The sequence below is a fragment of the Vidua macroura genome, chromosome 26 (assembly GCF_024509145.1).
Source record: "Vidua macroura isolate BioBank_ID:100142 chromosome 26, ASM2450914v1, whole genome shotgun sequence".
NCBI lineage: Eukaryota > Metazoa > Chordata > Aves > Passeriformes > Viduidae > Vidua > Vidua macroura.
This window is the reverse complement of record NC_071596.1, coordinates 5,284,812-5,306,186: the sequence shown is the minus strand read 5'-3', so window position 1 is coordinate 5,306,186 and position 21,375 is coordinate 5,284,812. Positions and strand designations below refer to the sequence as shown.

General features: G+C 66.6%; 2 protein-coding genes across 2 annotated transcripts; one reads left to right on the top strand and one right to left on the bottom strand.

The window, feature by feature from the left end:
- The first annotated feature begins 1,638 nt into the window (after positions 1–1,638).
- On the top strand, positions 1,639–7,307 carry ISYNA1 (inositol-3-phosphate synthase 1). The gene is given in 13 exon segments (XM_053999416.1): positions 1,639–1,888; positions 2,814–2,938; positions 3,025–3,102; positions 3,104–3,187; positions 4,024–4,153; positions 4,230–4,423; positions 4,530–4,679; positions 4,758–4,973; positions 5,052–5,216; positions 5,293–5,406; positions 5,486–5,703; positions 6,940–6,955; positions 6,957–7,307. Coding segments are annotated over 12 exon segments (1,677 nt in total). The 5' UTR covers positions 1,639–1,888; positions 2,814–2,824; the 3' UTR covers positions 7,155–7,307.
- A 181-nt stretch (positions 7,308–7,488) lies between these two features.
- SSBP4 (single stranded DNA binding protein 4) lies at positions 7,489–20,725 on the bottom strand. The gene is given in 19 exon segments (XM_053999469.1): positions 7,489–9,404; positions 9,734–9,835; positions 11,301–11,329; positions 12,329–12,407; positions 12,511–12,581; positions 12,946–13,000; positions 13,105–13,140; positions 13,223–13,268; positions 13,365–13,432; positions 14,376–14,408; positions 14,410–14,447; positions 14,545–14,614; positions 14,713–14,772; positions 14,913–14,978; positions 15,223–15,312; positions 17,861–17,945; positions 18,774–18,835; positions 18,955–19,027; positions 20,623–20,725. Coding segments are annotated over 19 exon segments (1,149 nt in total). The 5' UTR covers positions 20,679–20,725; the 3' UTR covers positions 7,489–9,374.
- Positions 20,726–21,375: the final 650 nt, after the last annotated feature.

Genomic DNA, 21,375 nt, shown 5'->3' with positions numbered 1-21,375 from the left:
CTCCGGCTGCTGCCCTGAACCTGCTTAGAATGAAGCGCTGCAGAGTTTGGGAGCTCCCGGGGGGGCTGCGTGGCCTGGATACCCATCCCGGGGCTGGAGCGGGGGGTCTGCTGGAAGCGGGGGGTGGGCACCATTGCTGGGGGAGCGGGGCCGGTCGCTATGGCTCCGCTATGGCTCCGCTGGCCCCCGGCCAGCCCCCGGCAGCTGGGGAGCGAAGGCACTGGGCGGCCGGCCCGGGCTCCCGGCCCATGGACGCGTTGGGCGAGCGGGAACAAGGGAGCCCCGCTCATGCGGTGCCGAGCGTGGGAGGAGTGGGAAGGGAGTGGGGGAAGGAACAATGGTGGGAGTTATGGGAGGGGGGCGAAAAAAAAAAAGTAAAAAAATAAGGGAAAAAAAAAAAAAAAAAAAAAAAAAAAGAGGAAAGCAGTGGAAAAATACCAGTTCTGGGCCCCTGGCAGCGCTGCCCGGACCCTCCCCGCCCCAGGATTATTGTACAAAGAAATGTTATTTTTGTTTCAATAATTTGCTGAGGCACTGGCATTCCAGCGCGGGGCTCGTTTTGTCCTCCAGCCCGGCACCAAGGGATCATTGTTCCTCCATGGCCAAGGGGCCGGACGCGGCCCCCCGGCACCGCCGTGCCCTCCACCGCCGCCTCTCCCCGCGGCCGCCCGGCCGCAGGTGCCCTCCGGGCTCGGTCCCGGTGGGTCCCGTCCCGCTGCGTGCCGGAGGGTGGGTGGCGATGGCAGCGAGCCCCGAGGAGCGGGGTGGGTGGCGGAGGAGGGCAGAGCTGTCCTCGCCGTGTCTGCGGGGAGCGAGGGTGGGGAGGGGGCCGGGGCGTTGCTGCGGCTCCGGGGGCCCCTTTGAAGCGGGGCGGGCCATTGAAAGGCAGCGGGACCCCGGGGGCCGCCAGCGGGGGGGGCGGCCACGACCCCTTTCTCTGCGCCGGCCCCGGGCGCTCCCCGCGCTCCCCGGGCCCACACGGGGGGTGCAGCCTCACACAGGGGTCGGTGCCCCCCGGCAGCGCCCGCGGGGAGCCGGGGTGGGCGCTGGGGGCACCGTGGCGAGTCCGCCCGGCGGGCTCCGGGGTGCCAGAGCTCCCGGGCTCCAGGGGCTCCAGCGAGCCGTGACTTTTGGGGTGCCCGCGCCAGGGCTCTGGGGTGTCCATGCCAGGGGCTCTGGGGTGCCGTGACTTTTGGGGTGCCCACACCGGGGGCTGTGGGGTGCCGGGGTGCCCCTGCCGGGGGCAGCGCGGTGCCGGTGCCGGTGCCGGGCTGCCAGCCCCGTGGGAGCGGCGCCGTGGGAAGGCGCCCGCGGGTCCCGGGCGCAGGAAGCCGCCGGCCCAGGGCTGTCAATGGCCGGAAGGCGGCGGCGGGACCCCCGGTCCCGGCCCGGGACCGGCCCCGGCGACACTTCCCCTTCCCGGGTCAGCGGCCGCTTCCCCCTCCCGCCCGTCACCTCCCGCCGCCCCCCCGGTACGAGCGGCCGGCGTGGTCCGGGGAGCCCCGCACGTGCCCCGGGACCGGGGGTCGGGGGTCCCGGGGGGTCCGGGGCTGCCGGTGCCGGTGGGCACGTGCGGGGGGCGGGGCCGGGGCGGGGCGGGGCCGGGGCGGGGCCGCGGAGCCGATTAAGCGGCGGGAGCCGGGGCGGCCGCAGCGCGATCGCATCGTCCCCGCGGGGCAGCACCGGACACGGGACACCGGGCACCGGCACCGGACACCGAACACCGGGCACTGAACACCGGCTGTCGGCACTGGGCACCGAACACCGGGCACAGGGTACCGCCACCGGACAACGGGTAACCGGGCACAACCGCTGGCACCGGGCACCGGCACCGATACAGACTCAGACACCGGCTCCGGCTCCTGCGCGCCCGGCGCGGCCCGGTCCGGTGAGTGCCCGCGGCGGGGCGGGACTGACCCCCGGAGAGGTTCGGGTTTGCGGATCCGTGTCCCCCCGTGCCCTCGGCGCGGTGTCCCCCGCCACCCCGAGGCGCTGGGACACCCGCTGTCCCCAAATGCCCTTTCCCCTTGTTCCCACGTCCCCCGTGCCACCCCGGGGTCCTGGGACAGCCTCTGTCCCCGTGTCCCCTCTGCCACCCCCGGGAGCTGGACACTCTTGGTCGCGATGTCCGCTGGGACAACTCTGGCAGTGGGAACAGCCCTGGTCCCCACGTCCCCTGCCCCATCTGTCACCCCAGGGCGTAGGGACCGCCCTTGTCACCAAATTCTCTGCATGCCTGGGAGCTGGGACAGCCTCTGTCCTCATGTCCCCTGCGCGCTCTGACACCCTCAGGAGCAGGGACACCCCTGTGTCCCCTGTGCGCCACCTCAGGGTGCAGGGTTGTCCCCAGGTCACCTGGAAGCGACCTCTGTCACCCCCAGGGATCGAGGGAAGACACAGTTCCCACGTCCCCTGCACCCCCAGGCCCCCCGGCGTGCAGGGACACCCCATGTCCCCTGGGAGCATCCCCAGTCCCCCACGCCTTGCTGTGCCACCCCCAGCGAGGGGACAGCAGGGACAGTCCCTGCCTGCCCTGAGCAGGACGGGGACCGTGCACCCCTCGGCTCTCTGGGCCCTCTGTGAGGTCCTGGGGTGAGGCTGCCCCCCCCCCATAAACCCCCCCTGTCCCGCCACAGGGTGGGAAGGGGCCGCAGTGACCGTCCCAGTGCCACCACCACCCTGGGAGGGCAGGGAGCCAAGGTCCCCACGGGCGGCACAGCCACGTCCCAGCAGGGCGGAGGGCCCGGGGAGGGCCGGGGGGGGTGGCCCGGCGTGCCAGGCCAGGCGCTGACACCCATTTCCTCCCACGGCAGCTCCAGGAACAATGGCAGAGCCATTCCTCGTGGAGAGCCCCAACGTCACCTACAGCAAGGACTTCATCGAGGCCAAGTACACCTACAGCACCGTGCACGTCTGCAAGGAGAACGGCGTCACCAAGGTGGGCAAGGGCTCCGGGGGGCTTGGGGGGGGGGGGGGCTCTGCTCGTCCCCGCTGTCCCCAGCTGTGCCCTCTCTCTGTCCCCAGGTGCGGCCGTGCTCCACCCGCTTCACCTTCCGCACGGGCCGGCAGGTGCCGCGCCTGGGGGTGATGCTGGTGGGCTGGGGGGGGCAACAACGGCACCACGGTGACAGCGGCCGTGCTGGCCAACAAGCTGGGGCTGTCCTGGATGACCAAAACGGGGCGCAAGGTGGGTGTCCCCCAGCGAGGTGGGTGTCCCCCAGTGTGACCTGAGTGAGGGGGGTTCCCCCAGTGTCACCCTTGCAAGGTGGGTGTCCCCAGTGTGACCCCTACAAGGTGCGTGTCCCCAGAGAGATCCCAGTGAGGTGGGTGTCCCCAGTGTGACCCCGGTGAGAGGGGTGTCCCCAGTGTCACTCCAGCAGGGTGGGTGTCCCCAGTGTGACCCCGGTGAGAGGGGTGTCCCCAGTGTCACTCCAGCAGGGTGGGTGTCCCCAGTGTGACCTCGGTGAGAGGGGTGTCCCCAGTGTCACTCCAGCAGGGTGGGTGTCCCCAGTGTGACCTCGGTGAGAGGGGTGTCCCCAGTGTCACTCCAGCAGGGTGGGTGTCCCCAGTGTGACCCCGGTGAGAGGGGTGTCCCCAGTGTCACTCCAGCAGGGTGGGTGTCCCCAGAGATACCCCAGCAAGGGGGATGTCCCCAGTCTGATCCCAGCAAGGTGGGTGTCCCCAGCAGGGTCCCCACAAGAGGTGTGTCCCCAGCGTGACCCCAATTAAGAGGGTGTCCCCAGAGTGACCTCAGTGGCATGGGTGTCCTCAATGTGACCCCAGCGAGGTGGGTGTCCTCAGTGTGACCCCTGCAAGGGCCATGTCCCTGGGGTGTCCCCAGAAGGACCCCAGTGAGGTCCTGGGACCTGGGGACACCAAGCTCATCTGCACGGGTGTCCTGCACCCCAATCTCCTCCCTGCCCCTGCAGAGGGGCTCTGCACCCCCAGCCCCCCCCCCATTCTGGGGGTGCTGGGACCCCTCCTCCCCCTGCCAGCGCCTCATCCTTGCCTGTCCCATCCCAGACAGCCAACTACTACGGCTCCCTGCTCCAAGCCTCCACCGTGTGCCTGGGCACCGGCCCCTCCGGCGATGTCTACGTGCCCTTCCGGGACCTGCTGCCCATGGTGCACCCCAACGACATCGTCTTCGATGGTAGGTGGGACACGGGGGGGGACCCCACAGCGGCGCGGGGGCACCCCGAGCGCTTGGGTCACCCCGTGTCCCCCAGGCTGGGACATCTCCTCGCTGAACCTGGCGGAGGCCATGAAGCGGGCGGAGGTGCTGGAGTGGCCGCTGCAGGAGCAGCTCTGGCCGCACATGGAGAAGATGAAGCCCCGGCCTTCCATCTACATCCCCGAATTCATCGCCGCCAACCAGGAGGAGCGGGCGGACAACGTCCTGCGAGGCTCCATGGCCGAGCAGGTCCTGGCGGGGCGGGGCAGGGGAGGGGACGCGGGTCCCGGGGCGGTGACACCGAGCTGACGCGTCCCCCCCCCCCCCCCCCCCGCCGCCGACGGCCGTGTCTCAGGTGGAGCAGATCCGCAGGGACATCCGAGACTTCAAGGAGAGCAGCGGGGTGGACAAAGTCATCGTCCTGTGGACGGCCAACACGGAGAGATTCTGTGACATCGTGCCGGGGCTCAACGACACCGCCGACAACCTGCTGAGGGCCATCGAGGTCAGGGGGCGGGCGAGGGGAGCGGGGAGGGTGACACCAGCGCCCGCGGTGGCGCTGAGCTGGCCCGTGTCCCCGCAGCGAGGCCTGGAGGTGTCCCCGTCCACGCTCTTCGCCGTGGCCAGCATCCTGGAGGGCTGTGCCTACATCAACGGCTCCCCCCAGAACACCTTCGTGCCGGGGGCGGTGGAATTGGCCGCCCAGCGCCGCGTCTTCATCGGCGGCGACGACTTCAAGTCGGGGCAGACCAAGCTCAAGTCGGTGCTGGTGGATTTCCTGGTGGGCGCCGGCCTCAAGGTACGTGGGGGCTCAAGAGGGGGGGGTGTCCCCACCTGCAGGGGACAGGGGGGTGACCTGCCCACGCCCCCTGCCCAGACCAAGTCCATCGTGAGCTACAACCACCTGGGGAACAACGACGGGAAGAACCTGTCGGCGCCGCAGCAGTTCCGCTCCAAGGAGATCTCCAAGAGCAACGTGGTGGACGACACGGTCCAGGCCAACCCCATCCTCTACGGCCCCCAGGACAAGCCTGACCACTGCGTGAGTTGGGGGGCCTGGGGGGGGTCACACACACACGGAGGTGACAATGGGGGTGACAGAGACGTGGCTTTGGCAGGTGGTGATCAAGTACGTGCCCTACGTGGGGGACAGCAAGCGGGCGCTGGATGAGTACACGTCCGAGATCATGATGGGTGGCACCAACACCATCGTCATCCACAACACCTGCGAGGTGCGTGCAGGGCCACCAGGCTGTCCTCGGCGCGTCCCCTCGGTGCCACGGTGGCCGCTGACCCCCTCGCTGCCCGCAGGACTCGCTGCTGGCCAGCCCCATCATCCTGGACCTGGCCATCCTGACGGAGCTGTGCCAGCGCATCACCTTCTGCACCGAGGCCGACCCCGAATTCCAGGGCTTCCACAGCGTCCTGTCCATCCTCGCCTTCCTCTGCAAGGCCCCGCTGGTGCCCGAGGGCACCCCCGTGGTCAACGCGCTCTTCCGCCAGCGCAGCTGCATCGAGAACATCCTGAGGTACCCGCGGGGCCCCGGCCTCGTGGCCACCAAGTGCCACCACCCCGGTGCCCACGGTGGCACCCGAAGGCTTGCAGGGGGTCCCAGTGTGGGATACCCAGGGTGCCAGGGGGGGTCCCAGTGCCCACCGTGTGGTGTCCAAATCCAGGGGGTCCTGGAGGCCAAAGCCTGGGGTGGCCAGTGCTGGTGGGTGGGTCCCAGTGCCACCAGTGGGTTCCAGTATGTGCTGGTGATGGTCCCAGTGCCCAGAGGTCCTGGAGATGCCCAGGACCAAGGTCCCAGCACGGATGGGTCCCCATTTCCCAGTCACGGGGTGCCCAAGGGGACAAAGGTCCCAGTGCCCGGGGTGCCCCAACACAGACCCTGGTACCCAGTGGGTCCCAGTACCTGATACCCGAGGGGGTGCCCAAAACAAATGGATCCCAGTGCCCAGCACCAGTGGCTCCCAGTAACCAATGCCTGGGGTTCCCAAAGCTTGGGCTTCTCAGTGCCAGTGGTGCCCAAAGCTTGGGGTTCCCAGTGCCTGGGGTGCCCAACTCCAGCGGGGCAAAGCTGAGCACCAGTGGGTGCCTGCTCCCAGTGCCTGGCGTGCCCCATTCCAGCTGCTCCCAGCGCCCAACACCTGGAGGTGCCACACTCTGATGTCCCCCTGTTCCCAGTGCTCATCACCAGCACGTCCCAGTGCCCAGAACCCCATCCCAGTGCCCAGAACCCCATCCCAGTGCCCGGAACCCCATCCCAGTGCCCAGAACCCCATCCCAGTGCCTGGAACCCCATCCCAGTGCCCATCCCACTGCCCAGAACCCCATCCCAGTGCCTGGAGCCCCATCCCAGTGCCCATCCCAGTGCCCGGAGCCCCATCCCAGTGCCCATCCCACTGCCCAGAACCCCATCCCAGTGCCTGGAGCCCCATCCCAGTGCCCATCCCAGTGCCCGGAGCCCCATCCCAGTGCCCAGAGCCCCATCCCAGTGCCTGGAGCCCCATTCCAGTGCCCGGACCCCCATCCCAGTGCCCAGAACCCCATTCCAGTGCCCATGCCAGTGCCCAGAGCCCCATCCCAGTGCCCAGAACATCATCCCAGTGCCCAGAACATCATTCCAGTGCCCATCCCAGTGCCCAGAACCCCATCCCATCCCCCCCATACCCAGCACTCCGTGTCCCCCCCTCCCGCCAGTGCCCCGTGCCACCTCCCCCATGCCCGGGGTGCCCACCCTGACCCCGCTGTGTGCCCCCAGGGCCTGCCTGGGGCTGCCCCCCCCAGAACCACATGCTGCTGGAGCACAAGATGCAGCGGCCGGCGCCGAGCCCCAAACGCGCCTGTCCCGGGGGGGCCACGTGTCCCCTGCTCCCCAAGAAGAGCCCGGCGGCGCCCGCCCAGCTCAACGGGCACCCCTGTGCCCCCCGGCCGGGGCCCCCCCGAGCCCCCCTGCACATCGACGGCGCCGACTAACCCCGTGCCAACCCGGAGCGGCTTTTTAGGGGGGGTGTTTGGGGGGGTTGGGTTTGGGGGGGGGGTTGTTTCCTTCCCCCCCACCCCAATTTTTGATGGCGACTCCAAACTGTGAAGCTTTGTACCCACCAATAAACCCGGAGCACAGCGTGACCCCCCCCCCCCCCCGCCACTCTGGTTTTTGGGGGCTCCTCACTTGGGTTTTGGGGTCCCTCACTTGGGTTTTGGGGTCCCTCACTTGGTTCTTGGGGTCTCATCTGCTCTTTGGGGTGCCCCTGGTGGTTCCTGGGAACCTCACCTGGTTTTGGGGGTCCCTTCACTTGGTTTTGTGAGGTTTTTTTTTCACCTGGTTTTGGGTGCCTTTATTTGGTTCTTGGGGTCCCCCTCACCTCGTTCCTCTTCATGTGGTTTTGGGGTCCCCTCGCCTGGTTTTGGGGTCCCCCCCACCCCCAGCAAGACCCAAATATCGCCGCCTTCTGAAAAAAAATCAAATTACATTTATTGATGCCGGGGGGGGGGGGTGTTGGGGAGGTCGTGGATTTTTTTTTTTTCTTTGTCATTTTAGGGCTTTTTTTTTTTTCTTTTTTTGCTCTTTTTATATTTTTTCTTTTTTTTTTTTTTTTTTTTTGTTCTTTTTTTTTTTGGGGGGGAGGGTTGTTCCCCCATTTTTGTTTTGATAAGCAATAGGGAGGGGGGGAAATCTAGAAGTTTAGAAATGAGGGGGGTCCCTACACAGAACGACTACGCCTAATGGGGGGGGGGGTCACCCCTATGGGGGCTGGGGGCTGCCCCCCCATTTTCGGGGGGGACACGAGGGGTGCGGGGCTGTACAGGGGAGGGGGGGGTCTGGGTGTGCGGCGGCATTTTGGGGGGGCTCTTGAGGGGGGGGGTGGTTAAGGAGGGGCTTTGAGGTCCTTTCTGTTATAAAAGAGGAAAAAAATCAGCACAAAAAAAAAAACCAAAAAACCCGAAAAAAAAAAAATCCCAAACGAAAAAAAGAAAAAAAAAAATCAAAACCACACTAAAAAAAAAAAAAAAAAAAATTCCTTCATATTAAAGTGGTCCCTGGGGGGGGGTTCTGGGGGGGGGGGCGCCCCGGTCTGGTGCTCGGGGGGGGGGCCGGGGGTCACAGTGCTGGCTGAGCACACAGATGGGGCTGGGGGCTGGGGGGGGCTGCTCTGCACTGGGACCTGCCCTAAACAGCACTGGGGGGGGGGGGGCTGCACCATGGGGGGGTCATGGATTGCCCCCCCCACACTCCTTCCCCCTCCCCCAGCACAGCCTGGATTTAGGGGAGGGGGGGGGGGTCTGTGCTGGTTCTGCCCCCCCTGCCCCCCTCCAGGACTCAGGGGGGGCACTGGGAGAACTGGGAGGGAAACCCCCCCCAGATGCTCGAAATTGAGGGGGGGGGGGAATTGGCACCACCTGCCATGGAGGGGAGGGGGGGGCACAATGCCATGACGCCCCCCAAAAATCCCCCTCCCCAGGCTTGGTGCCGCCCCATGTGGGAGGGCAGAACACCCCAAAAATGCCCCTTCAGCACCCCCACAGTGCCAGACCCCCCCTCCCCGCACCGACCCCGCCCTGCGGAGGGGGGGGCTGCGGTTGGGAATGTTTGGGGGGGGTCCCCAGTGCTGGAGGAGGGGGCAACAAACGGGGTCCCAGTACAGAGTGGGGGGCAATAAATGGGGTCCCAGCAGTTTGGGGGGGTCAATCCCAGTGCTGGGAGCATTCCCAGTTCAGGGGGGGTGGGAAGGACTGGAAAAGGAGTGCTGGGGGGGGGGGTTGTCCCAGTCCTGGATTGGGGGGGGATCTGGGGGGGGCAGCAAATAAGTCACATGACTTATTTCTAATCATCATTATTATTTCTTTTTTCCTCCCGCGCTTTTTTTTGTTTTGTTTTGTTTTGTTTTTTTTTTTCCTGCTCGTTTTTAGTGTTCGTTTGGATTAAAAAAAAACCAAAAAAAAATTAAAAAAACAACGACAACAACAACAAAAAAAAAAAAAAAAAAAAAGGAGGAGAGGGCGGAACGGGGCGGGGGGCGCTGAAAATGTGTGTGTGGAGTGGGGAGGGGGGGAGGTTGGGCGTGACGGGGCGGGGCTGGGGGGGGGGCTGATCATTAAAATTAATGAATTATTTTTTTTTATGGTTTTTTTTTTTTTTTTTTTTTTTCGGTGGTGGGTGAGGGCGTCTGGCTGTCGGCGGCCTCGGCGCGGGGCTCACACGCTCATTGTCATGCTGGGCGAGTACTATAGAGAGAGCGGAGACACCACAGCGTTAGCGGGGCCGGGGAGGGGGCACGGGGGGGGGGGGCACACACACCGCTGCCCCCCCAGCGCCGCCCTCCTCACGCCTCGCGGCCGCTCGGCCAAGGCGACCCCCCCGCTGTCGCCGCTGTCGCCGCCGCTGTCGCCGCCGCCGCCGGTGGTGGTGCTGACACAATTTCGGGGGGTCGCCACTGGGATTTGCTCGCTGACCCCCCCCGTCCCCGGCCGCTGCCGCCGCGCCCCCCCCGGGCCCCCCGCCCTCGCCGCCTGCCCCCCCGGGGGTCCGCGGGGGTCCCCGCCGGGTCCCTTACGCTGTCGCTTTGGAAGGGATTTAGGAAATTGCTGCTCAGCTCGGCGTCGTCCCGAGGGGTCCCGGGGGGGTTGCTCAGGGCCCCCAAATTACTGGGGGAGCTCTGGAGGGAGGGAGGGGGGAGAGGAGTTAGTGCGGTGTGGGGGGGGGGTTGGGGTATTGGGAGGGGGTTCTGGTGGGTTGGGGGGTTCAGTATATGGGAAGTAAATGGGGGTTGCAATAAATGGGGGGGGGGGCCCAGAATATGGTGGAGCCCAAATAAATGGGGGGGTGGGTCCCAGAATATAGTGGAGCCCAAATAAATGGGGTTCCAATAAATTGGGGGAGGGTCCCAGAATATAGTGGAGCCCAAATCAATGGGGTCCCAATAAATTGGGGGGGGGTCCCAGTAAATGGGGGAGCCTCAATAAATGGGGTCTCAATAAATTGGGGGGGGTCCCAGAATATGGGGGAGCCCAAATCAATGGGGTTCCAATAAATTGGGGGGGGTCCCGGGAGCCCAAATAAATGGGGTTCAAATAAATGGGGGGGGGTCCCAGAATATGGGGGAGCCCAAATAAATGGGGTTCCAATAAATTGGGGGGGTCCCAGTAAATGGGGGAGCCTCAATAAATGGGGTCTCAATAAATTGGGGGGGGTCCCAGAATATGGGGAAGCCCAAATCAATGGGGTCCCAATAAATTGGAGGGGGTCCCAGTAAATGGGGGAGCCTCAATAAATGGGGTCTCAATAAATTGGGGGGGGTCCCAGAATATGGGGAAGCCCAAATCAATGGGGTTCCAATAAATTGGGGGGGGTCCCGGGAGCCCAAATAAATGGGGTTCAAATAAATGGGGGGGGTCCCAGAATATGGGGGAGCCCAAATCAATGGGGTCCCAATAAATGGGGGGGGGTCCCAGAATATGGGGGAGCCCAAATAAATGGGGTTCAAATAAATGGGGGGGGGGTCCCAGTAAATGGGGGAGCCCAAATCAATGGGGTTCAAATAAATGGGGGCGGGTCCCAGAATATGGTGGAGCCCAAATAAATGGGGTTCAAATAAATGGGGGGGGTCCCAGTAAATGGGGGGGAGCCTCAAAAAATGGGGGTCCCAGTACATGGTGGGGGGCAATAAATGGGGCCCAAATAAATGGGGTCCCAATTAATAGGGGGGGGGGGTGCCAGCACATGGGGAAGCCCAAATAAATGGGGTCCCAGTACATGGTGGGGGGCAATAAATGGGGTCTCAATAAATGGGGGGGGGGTCCCAGTAAATGGGGAGCCCAAATAAATGGGGTCCCAATAAATGGGGGGGGGGGTCCCAGCACATGGGGGAGCCCAAATAAATGGGATCCAAATAAATGGGGAAGGGGGTCCCAGCACATGGGGGAGCCCAAATAAATGGGACCCCAATATATGTGGGGGGCTCCCAGTGCATGGGGGGGTTCCCAGTAAATGGGGTCCCAGTAAATGGGAGGGGTCCAGTGCATGGGGGGTCCCAGCTCCCACTAAATGGAGCTCCCAGGACATGAGGGTATCCCAAAAAATGGGGTCCCGGCACCGTGGGGGTGCCAGGGTCCCCAGCTCACCTTTGGCAGCCCATCCATGTCCCCGGAGCCTGCCAGGATGACAGCGGGGCATTAGTGACCCCCCCAGTCCACGTGTCCCCCCGAATTTTGTGTGTCCCTAATCCATGAGTGTCCCCCCAGTGTGTGTCCCCTCAATCCATGTGTGTGTCCCCAAATCTGTGAGCGTGTCCCCAATCCCTGTGTGTCCCCAAGTCCTTGTGTGTGTCCCCAAATCTGTGTGTGTGCGTCCCCAAATCCCTATGTGTGACCCCAAATCCCCGTGTGTGTGTCCCTAAATCCTTGTGTGTGTCCCCAAGTCCTTGTGTGTGTCCCCAAATCTGTGAGTGTGTCCCCAATCCCTGTGTGTGTGTGTCCCCAAATCTGTGTGTGTGCATCCCCAAATCCCTATGTGTGACCCCAAATCCCCGTGTGTGTGTCCCAAACCTCTGTGTGTGTCCCAAACCTCTGTGTGTGTCCCCAAATCTGTGTGTGTCCCCCCAAATCCTTGTATGTGTCCCCAAACCTGTGTGTGTGTCTCCAAATCCCTGTGTCCCCAAATCTGTGTGTGTCCCCAAATCTGTGAGTGTGTCCCCAATCCCTGTGTGTGTGTCCCTAAATCCTTGTGTGTGTCCCCAAATCCCAGTGTCCCCAAATCTGTGTGTCCCCAAATCCCTGTGCATGTCCCCAAATCTGCGTGTGTGTCCTCAAATCCATGTGTGTGTCCCCAAATCTGTGTGTGTCCCCAAATCCATGTGTGTCCCCAAATTCGTGTGTGTGTCCCCAAATCCCTGTGCATGTCCCCAAATCTCTGTGTGTGCCCCCAAATCTCTGTGTGTGTCCCCAAATCCATGTGTGTCCCCAAATTCGTGTGTGTGTCCCCAATCCCTGTGTGTGTCCCCTCAATCCGCTCCCCCCTCCCATCCACGTGCCCCTCCTGCTGCACGAGCCCATCCAGCCTCAGATGGAGCTCAAATCCCACAGGATTTGGGGTTTTGGGGGTGCTGGGGGAGGACAAAGGACCCCTCCTGTCCCCAGGGGGTGTCACCCACCTAAGGATCCGTTCATGTGGTGCGGCTCCATCGCGCTCATCCCGCCCATGGGCCCCTCGGGTCCGGGCCCCATCGGGAACTGGAAGGGAAAAGGGGGGGTGAGGAATGCTGGGGGGACCCCAATCCCTGTCCCTGTCCCCAATCCCTGTCCCCAGTCCCTGTGCCCCCATCCCGTCACTCACGTTGGGCCGGTTCCCCGCGGGTCCGATGGGGTTCATCATGGTGTACATGTTCTCACTGGAGTTGGTGGAGTCTGGGGGGGACACCACGCGTGGGGGGGGGTGAGTGTGGACCCCACAGATCCCACTTGTACCCCCAAATGCCACTCGCACCCCCAAATCCCACTCACACCCTCCTAAATCCCACTCATATCCCCTAAATCCCACTTATACTGCCCCAAATCCCACTCACACTCCCCCAAATCCCACTTGCATCCCCAAATCCCACTCACACCCCCTAAATCCCACTCGCACCCCCGAATCCCACTCATATCCCCTAAATCCCACTCGCACCCCCTAAATCCCACTCACACTCCCCTAAATCCCACTTGCACCCCCAAATCTCACTCACGCCCCCAAACCCCACTCACTCATGCCCCATCCCATCCCCTCACTCACCTCCGGGGCTGGGCAGGATGGGGGTGCCGGGGGGGCCACCGCCCCCAGGAGGGCCCTGGAAGGGAAAAGGAAGAAAAAGGGGGGGGGTGGGTTGGGTGGGGGGGGTCACAGGGTCGCTGCAGCCCCCCCCGGTCCCCAACAGTGCACCCCAATACTCACCACGTAATTCCCAGGGGATGAGGAGGAGTAGGCGATCTGGGGGGGGACAAAGGGGGAGTCAGCATGGGTGGGGGGACACAGGGTAGGACCCCCCCCCACCCCAAATCCCAAAACTTACGGAGTTGGCGTTGGGGTTGGGCCAGGGCCCGCGGCCACCGGGACCCCTGGGAAGGCAACGGGGACAGTGAGGGGGGGTCCTGCCGGCCCCGAGGCTCCCCCCACGCTGGGGGGGTTATGGGGGGGGGGCACGGGGGTCTTACATGTTCATGGTGGGCATTCCAGGGCCGGCCAGCGAGCTGGGGGGGGGGCGCATCCCGCTGCCGTAGCTCTGCCGGGAGAGGGAGGGGGGGGTCAGCGGGGCTGGGACACCCCCGGCACTGTCCCCACCCTGCACCCCTGTCCCCACCCCCGTTGTGACCTCCATCCCTGTCCCCAAGAGCCATCCCCATCCCTATATCCCCATCCCAGTCCCTGTTACCCCCATCCCTGAATTCCCATTCCCATCCCCTTATCCCTGCACCCCATCCCTGTATCCTTCTATCCCCGTATCCCCATTCCTGTCCCGCTACCCATCCCCGTTCCCACCCCCATATCCTCGTCACCCTGTCCCTGCAACCACTTCCACCCCTGAATCTCTGACCCTGCCCTATCCCAGTATCCCACCATCCCCGTATTCCATTATCCCAGTACCCCATTGTCCCAGTATCCCATTATCCCATCATCCCAGTATCCCATTATCCCAGTATAACAGTATCCCTTCACCCCAGTATTCCATTATCCCATTATCCCAGTACCCCATTATCCCAGTATTTATTATCCCATCATCCCAGTATCATAGTACCCCATCATTCCAATATTCCACTACCCCATTATCCCATCATCCCAGTATTCCATTATCCCAGTATTTATTATCCCATTATCCCATTACCCCATCATCCCATTATCCCATTATCCAAGTACCCCATTATCCCAGTATCCCATCACCCCAGTACCCCATTACCCCATCACCCCAATATCCCATTATCCCAGTATCCCAGTACCCCATTATGCCAGCACCCCAGTATCCCAGTACCCCATTACCCCATTATCCCAGTATCCCACTATCCCAGCACCCCATTATCCCACTATCCCAGTATCCCATTACCCCATTATGCCAGCACCCCAGTATCCCATTATCCCACTATCCCAGTACCCCATCACCCCAATATCCCATTATCCCAGTATCCCAGTATCCCATTATCCCAGTATCCCACTATCCCAGTACCCCGTACCTGTGGCCCCATCCCGGCCATGCCTCGGGGGGGGGTTCATGCGCTGCATCGGGCCCCCCATGCCAGGATGCCCTGCACAAATCGGGGAGGGGGAAGCGTGAGACCCCCACAGCCCCCCCCGAACGCCCCCCTTGGGGTCTGGGGAGGGGGTCAGGGACCCCCAACTCACCCTGTGAGCGCGCAGCCGGGTCCATGGCGTTGGGCAACAGCGGCTGGGAGCCAGGAACACCCACGGGGGGCTGCGGTGGGGGGGGAAACAGGAGGTCAGGGTGCTGGGGGGGGGGGGGCTGCACCCCTTTTTTTTTGGGGAGGGGGTTCCCGGCAGCGACCGCCTCACCTGGTTGGGCATCCGGAGCGGGGGCCGGGGGCCGCCGGGGTAGCGGGGGGACATGAAAGGCTGCAAGAGAGGGGGTTTGGGGGGTCAGCCGGGGCTGGGGGGGGGGGGTCTGTGTCACCCTGCGGGGGTCGTGGTGGTGGTGGTGGGGGGGGCCGGGGCCGTGCTGGGGGGCTGGGGGGGGGGGCTGTGGCCAGCCTTACCTGGCTGTGCGGGCCCAGCAGGGGCACCCCGGGGGTGGGGGGCAGAGGGGGGGCACCCGCAGGAGCCTTGGAGAGAAACACAACAGGTTATGGGCTGGGGAGGGGGGGCTGCGACCCCTGGGAGGGACCTGGTGGGGGGGGGGGGGGGGCTGTGACCTCAGGGGGAGTCGGGGAGGAGGCTGTGCCATGGTGGGGGCGTAAAACATGTTAAAGACCCCCCCCCCCCCGCACCCAAAACACGCTCAGGACGCACAGACGGTGGGGGGGGGGGGCTCAGGTGCGGCTCGCAGGGCCGCGAGGGGGTCGGTACCTGGAAGAAGGCGGGGGGCACGGGACCCCCGGCCATGCCATCCCCGGGGGGCAGGTTCCCCATCACCGGGCTGGGCGCTGCCGCCGCGCTCTGCGGGGAGAGACAGCTCAGAGCTGGGGGGGCTGGGGAGGGTGGTCCCCATTGTCCCCCACACCACCCCACCCCAGCACCGAGCTCGCCCCCACATTCCCCTCGCAGCCCCAAGGCGGGGGGACCCCCGGGGGCCGGGGGGGGGGGCGCGGGCAGGGGGCCCCGGCCCCGCTCGCCGCCCGGCCCCGTCCGAGGGGAGCTGTAAAGGGAAGGAATGCGCCGCTTTTCCGGCTCGGCCCCTGCGCCACAACTGGTTTCAATTTGGAGGCGAGCAGGAGAAAGAGGGGGGGGGGGGGGACCCCGCGCTGCCCCTTCCACCCGGGGGGCCCTGAGCCCCCCCCAAACCACTGCCAGCCCGGCGGGGATGGGGGGTCCCGCTGTGCTCCGAGGGAGGGTGACAGGAGGCTGCTGCTGCTTTGGGGACAGCGATGGTGACACCCCGCGGCACGTGGGACACGGGTGACACCCAGGGTTGGTGACAGCGGGAGCTCAGGGACACCAAAACCCATGGGGGTGGGCACCTGGGATCCACGGGGGTCCTGGGGGGGGGGGGTCCCAGGGCTGAGCCCAGGCCACGTCCCCTTTTGGGGACCCCCCCAGACACAGCGACGGGGACAGATGGGGGTCACTGCTGCCCCCTCAAAGCAGGGACCAAATGGGGGCCCCCCCCGTCCCCCCCATCACTCGGTGATGCAAAGCAGAGTTGCCATGGCAACAGGTTGGGGAGCTGTGGCTCCTCCCGCGGGCTCAAGGTCAGGAGGGAGAAAATTGGAGATGGTGGGGGGGACGACACGTGGGGGGCAGTTTGGGGGGCTGCTCACCCCAGGGGGGACCCCAGACCCCGCTGTGGGGCAGCTGCTCCCAATTCCCTCCCCCCCACATCTGCCACGCACAGGCTGGACCCCCCCCCCCCGAGTTTTATGGGGTCACCAGGATGCTCCCGGGGGTCCCGACGTGCCTGGGGGGGGGGGGGGGGCTGGTGGAGCAGCACCCGTGGGAACAGGAGGGGGCCCCGGCTCCATGCTGGGACCCCCAGTTCAGCCCAGCTGGGCACTGGGATGGGGCCACGGCTGCGTGGGGCACCCCAGAGGGTGCGAGGGTGGGGGGGGGGGGATTGTGGGGCTGCCCCCCCCAGCTCTCCCCAGCTCTGCCAGGCAGCAGTGCCATGGCAACGTGGCCTGACCCGCGCCATGTCCCCGGCGTCACCGTCACCGCACCGGCAGCCTCATTAATTCCAGCATGGAAATCAGCTCTGCGCAGCGCCGGGGGCCGGGGGCGGCGAGGGGGGGGGGGGGTCCTGCTGCAGCCCCCGCGGCGCCGGCGCAGCCACGCGTGGCCCCACGGGACCCCACGGGGGTCAGGGGTGTCCTGGGGGGGCAGCGGCTCCAAGTGGGCCCTGCAGGGTCCTGAATGCACGGGGGCCACGGAGGGTCCTGCAGCCCACAGCGTCCCCCCCCGTGTCACCCCAGGGGACAGGGACCACCCCCCAACCAGGGGATAGGGACCCCCCCCCCCAGCACCCCGCATCCTGTGGATTTCTGCATCCCACGGGGGCATCCTACACGGCTCAGCACCCCACATCCTGTGGGATTGTGGACCCTGCAGCATCCTACAGCATCCCAAATCATCCCGCAGCATCCTACATCACCCCACAGCCTCCTGCATCCCCTGGCATCCCACATCCCAGAGCACCGTGGGCTCCACAGCATCCCACAGAATCCCAGAGCACAGTGGATCCCACAGAATCCCAGAGCACAGTGGATCCCACAGAATCCCACAGCACAGTGGATCCCACAGAATCCTGCATCCTGTGGGGCTGTGCACCCTGCATCATCCCGCATCCCACCACAGCATCCCACAGCATCCTGTGGGACGCGGACCCTGCATCATCCTGCATCCCATGGGCTCTGGATCCTGCATCATCCTGCATCCCCCAGCACTGTGGACCCTGCAGCATCCCAGGGACCACTCCCCATCCCAGGGCAAGGTGCCCCCCCGGCCCCAGCACCCCCCTGTGCCCCCCGCCCGTGCCTGCAATCCTGGCAGGAGCAGGCACAGGGACACGCTGGGAACACCGGGAACACCGGGGGCTGTTGACTCTGTGCCAATGATTGAACCTCCAGAGCTGGCACTGGGAAGGAGCAGAGCTGTTCTGGGGGGGCCCCCTCAGTGTTGGGGGGGGTCCCACTGAGCCCCAGTCCTGCAGTGACCCCCAGGACACAGGGTGGGGAGGGGGGGGACACCCCCGGTGGGACCTGGCACTGCGCCCATGGTGTGGAACTGGGGGGAATGAGGGGGGGGGTCCCTATCCCCGGGAGGGGGTGACAGTGGGGGATGGGCACGCCAGGACACGCCGGGGTCCCCGAGAGGGGGGGGGGGGGGGCACTGAGCCAGGCCCCCAGGGATTAACCCCCCCTCGGCGCCGCCCCGTGAAATAGGTCACCCACAGATCCGGGGCTGGCGGCGCGGAGGGGGGGGGGTCCCGGCGGCGGGGAGGGGGGGCAGCAGGACACGGACCCCCCCCCACCACCCATGCCCAGGCACTCACGTAGTCATGGAAGGCTTTGGCCTCGCTGGAATGCTCGCAGGTCTCGCGGCGGTCCGGAGCGGCGCAGTACAGATCCCAGAAGACGCTGGGAAAACGGGATGGGGGGTGTTGGCTTGGGGGGCAGCGGGTGAGGACCCCCCCCCCCCCAATTCACACCCCCCCCTCCTTCTCAGCGAGCCCCACGGAGCACGGCCACACTCGTGTCACCCGTGGGGCGGGGGGGCTGCGGCCGTGTCCCCCCCCCCCCTCCTCGGGGGCCTCCCGGCTCCGGCGCTGCCGCCTGTTTTCCCTGGAAACGGTCGCTACGGCCGGAGCCCAAATTCCTGGGACTTTACATCAGGCTGCAGCATCCCGGGCCGGGATGGGGGGGTCCCCTGCCCGCGCCCCCCGCCCTGGGTGTGGGACAGCACAGGGGTTGTGTCTGTTTCTGGGTGCCCCCCACCCCAGGTTTGGGGGGGTGCTGGCCAGGTGCCAGCTTAACCCCCCCCCTCGCTGTGTGTGTGTCCCCCCCCCCAAATCACCAACTGATCATTCGCTGCCCCCCCCCCGAGCCCCCCCCACAAGTGATGTCCACCCACGGGGTGGCCCCCACATCCTCCTCGGGGGGGGCTCTGCTGGGGCCCCCCCAGTGCAGGGGTCCAGCCCCGGGGCTGGGAGCCCCCCCCTCCCCAGCTCCTCGCTTGGTGCCAAATTGGATCCATCTGGAGGAGCCGGGCGGGGGGGCCGGGATGGGAGGGAAAGGGGGGGGCCCCCAATCGCTGATGGGAAAAGCAGAGGGACAGGTTTATGGGGTACGAGGTGATGTGGTGGCAGCATGGGGAGGGGGTGCAGCTCCCAGACCCCCTCCCAGCCCCTCTGCCAAGGGAATGGGGGGGGGTTCCCCCCTTTCCAACCCCCCCAGACCCCAACTCACCACCACCAGGAGTGCAGGAAGCCGGGGGGCTCCCCCAGCGTGATGTTCTTCTCCCATCGGATCTGCGGAGAGGGACGCGGGCAGGGGGGGTCAGCACCCCCCACCGGGGATGGGTGGGGCTCCAGGACCCCCCGTGGGTGGGGTGGGGGGGTCCGGGGGTGCCGCCCTCCCCCCCCCTTACCTCCGACAAGAAGGTCTGGGCGGATTTCTGGGCCCCCACGTGCAGCAGGTACTCGTAGACGTAGAGCGCCAGCCTGGGGGGGGACAGGACGGGGACAAGGGACAGTGTCAGGGACCTGCCACCCCCACGGTGACATCCCCGCCCAGCAGCCCCCGAGGGACACGGGGAACGGGCAGGATGGAGCCCCCCCCACTCAATTAGTGCAGAATTAATGAAGGAGGAGGTTCGATGCCACCTCCCCGCGAGGGACCCCAGCGGTGACACCGAGTGACTCCCAGCGGCGACACCGCACGCCCTCCACGGCGGCACCGCTGGGGTGGCTCCAGGACAGGTGACACAACCCACACAGGATGTGGCTCAGGGGCGAGTGCCACCACGCGTGTCCCCGGTGGCACTCACGGGAAGCCCCCCCGGTGCTCCGTCCCCACCCCCGGGAGCAGCAACGGGGACCCGCGGCGGTTCCAGCCCCGGGGGGAGCGCGGTGGGTGCAGCCCCCGGCCCCAGCGGGTGCCCCGGGGACCGCGGTGGCCTCGGGCACGGGGACACAGCAGGACAGGGACAGCCGGGAACGGCGGGTCACGGTCCTGGCCACCGGGGGTGGCAGCGGCCGCGGAGCATCAGTAGCCCCGGTGCCATTCCGGTGGCCGCTGCCCCAGGGGATGGCACGGCCTCCGGGGAGGGCTCCCGGTGCCCTCAGGGATGCTGCGGACCGGGCACAGCCCGGCTCCCGGTAGCCCCGGTGCCATCGCGGGTCACGGTGCCCCGGGGGATGGCAGAGACCGGGGGGGATCACCCCGGTTCCCGGTGCCCCGGAGGATGGAAGAGACCGCGGGGCACAGCCCAGTTCAGGGCAGGCACGGTGCGCTCGCGGTACCCGAGCGGATGGCGCGGACCAGGGGGATCATCCCGGGTCCCGGTGCCCCGGGGGATGGCACGGTCGGGGAAGGGGCATCCCGGCTGCCGGTGGCCCCGGGGATGCCGCAGACCGGGGAGATCACCCCGGGTCCCGGTGCTCCCGCAGCTCCCGGTGCCCCAAGATGTGGCAATACCCGGGGGGCACATCCCGGCTCCCGTTAGCCCCGGCGTGATCGCGGCTCCCGGTGCCCCGGGGGATGCTACGGACCCCGGCACACCGCAGCTCCCGGTGCCCCGGGGGATGTCACGGACCGAGGGGGATCATCCCGGCTCCCGGTGCCCCGGGAAGTCACGGACCGGGAGGATCATCGCGCTTCCCGGTAACCCGGGGAATGGCACAGATCGGGGGGGAATCATGAGGCTCCCGGTGCCCCCGCAGCTCCCGGTGCCCTGGGGGATAGCACGGACCGGGGGGGATCATCCCGACTCCCGGTGCCCCGGGGGATGCCACGGATCGGGGGGCTCATCCCGGCTCCCGGTGCCCCGGGGGATGCGGCAGACCGGGGGGCTCATCCCGGCTCCCGGTGCCCGGCTGACCCCCGCCAGCTCCCGCTGCCCCGCGGCTGCCGGTGCTCCCCGGCGGGGCGGGGCCGGGGGGTCCGCCCGCCCCCCGATCTCCCCCCCCCCCCCGCTTTTCCCGATCTCTCCCCCCACCTTCCTTCCCGCTCCGTCCCCGCTCCCCCGGCGCCCGCCCCGGCAAAAACTTCCGCGCCCCGGCCGTCCCCCGCCGCCGCCGCCCGGCGCCGCACTCACTTCTCGCGGGCCTGGCCGTCCGAGGGCACGCCGGAGCCCTTGCCCTTGGCGTACATGGCGCGGCGGCGGCTGTCAGCGGCCCCGGGCCCGGCCCCGCGCGGCCCCCGCCGCCCCCGCCGCCCCCGCCGCCATCCCGGCCCGGCCCGGCCCGGCCCCGCCGGCTGCGGCCGCGCGCCCGAGGGGGAGCTTGAAACCGCCGCGCCCCCCCCGCGCGGCTGTTCCGGCAGCGCCGCCACCACCCCCCCCGCGCCGCGCGCCGCGCTTAAAAGGGCGATGGCGGCGTGGGGGGGGTGGGGGGGGGGGGGAGGCGGTGGGGACCGCGCTGAGGAAGGAGGGAGCGGGGTGGTGGCGGGCAGGGGGACGCGAGGAGGGTCACGGGCGCCACGGGGTGGGCACAGGGGGGACGCGGATGTGACAGGGGGGACGCGGAGCCGAGGGGGCGGAGGCGGGGGGACGCGGGGACACGGAGGCGAGGAGTGGGCACGGAACACGGGGGACGCACTTGAGGGGGTGGGCATGGAGGGGCAAGGACACGAGGGGGGTGGGCATCCAGGGACGGGGACACACGGGGATCGTGGACACGAGGGGGTGAGTTAAAGGGGCAGTGACACGAGGGGACACGGACACGGCGGGCACGGAGGGACACGAGGGGGTGGGCACGGACACGGCGGGCACAGAGGGCGGACATGTGGCAGGGTGGGCACGGACGCGAGGGGGTGGGCACGGAGGGACATGGACATGAAAGGGTGGACA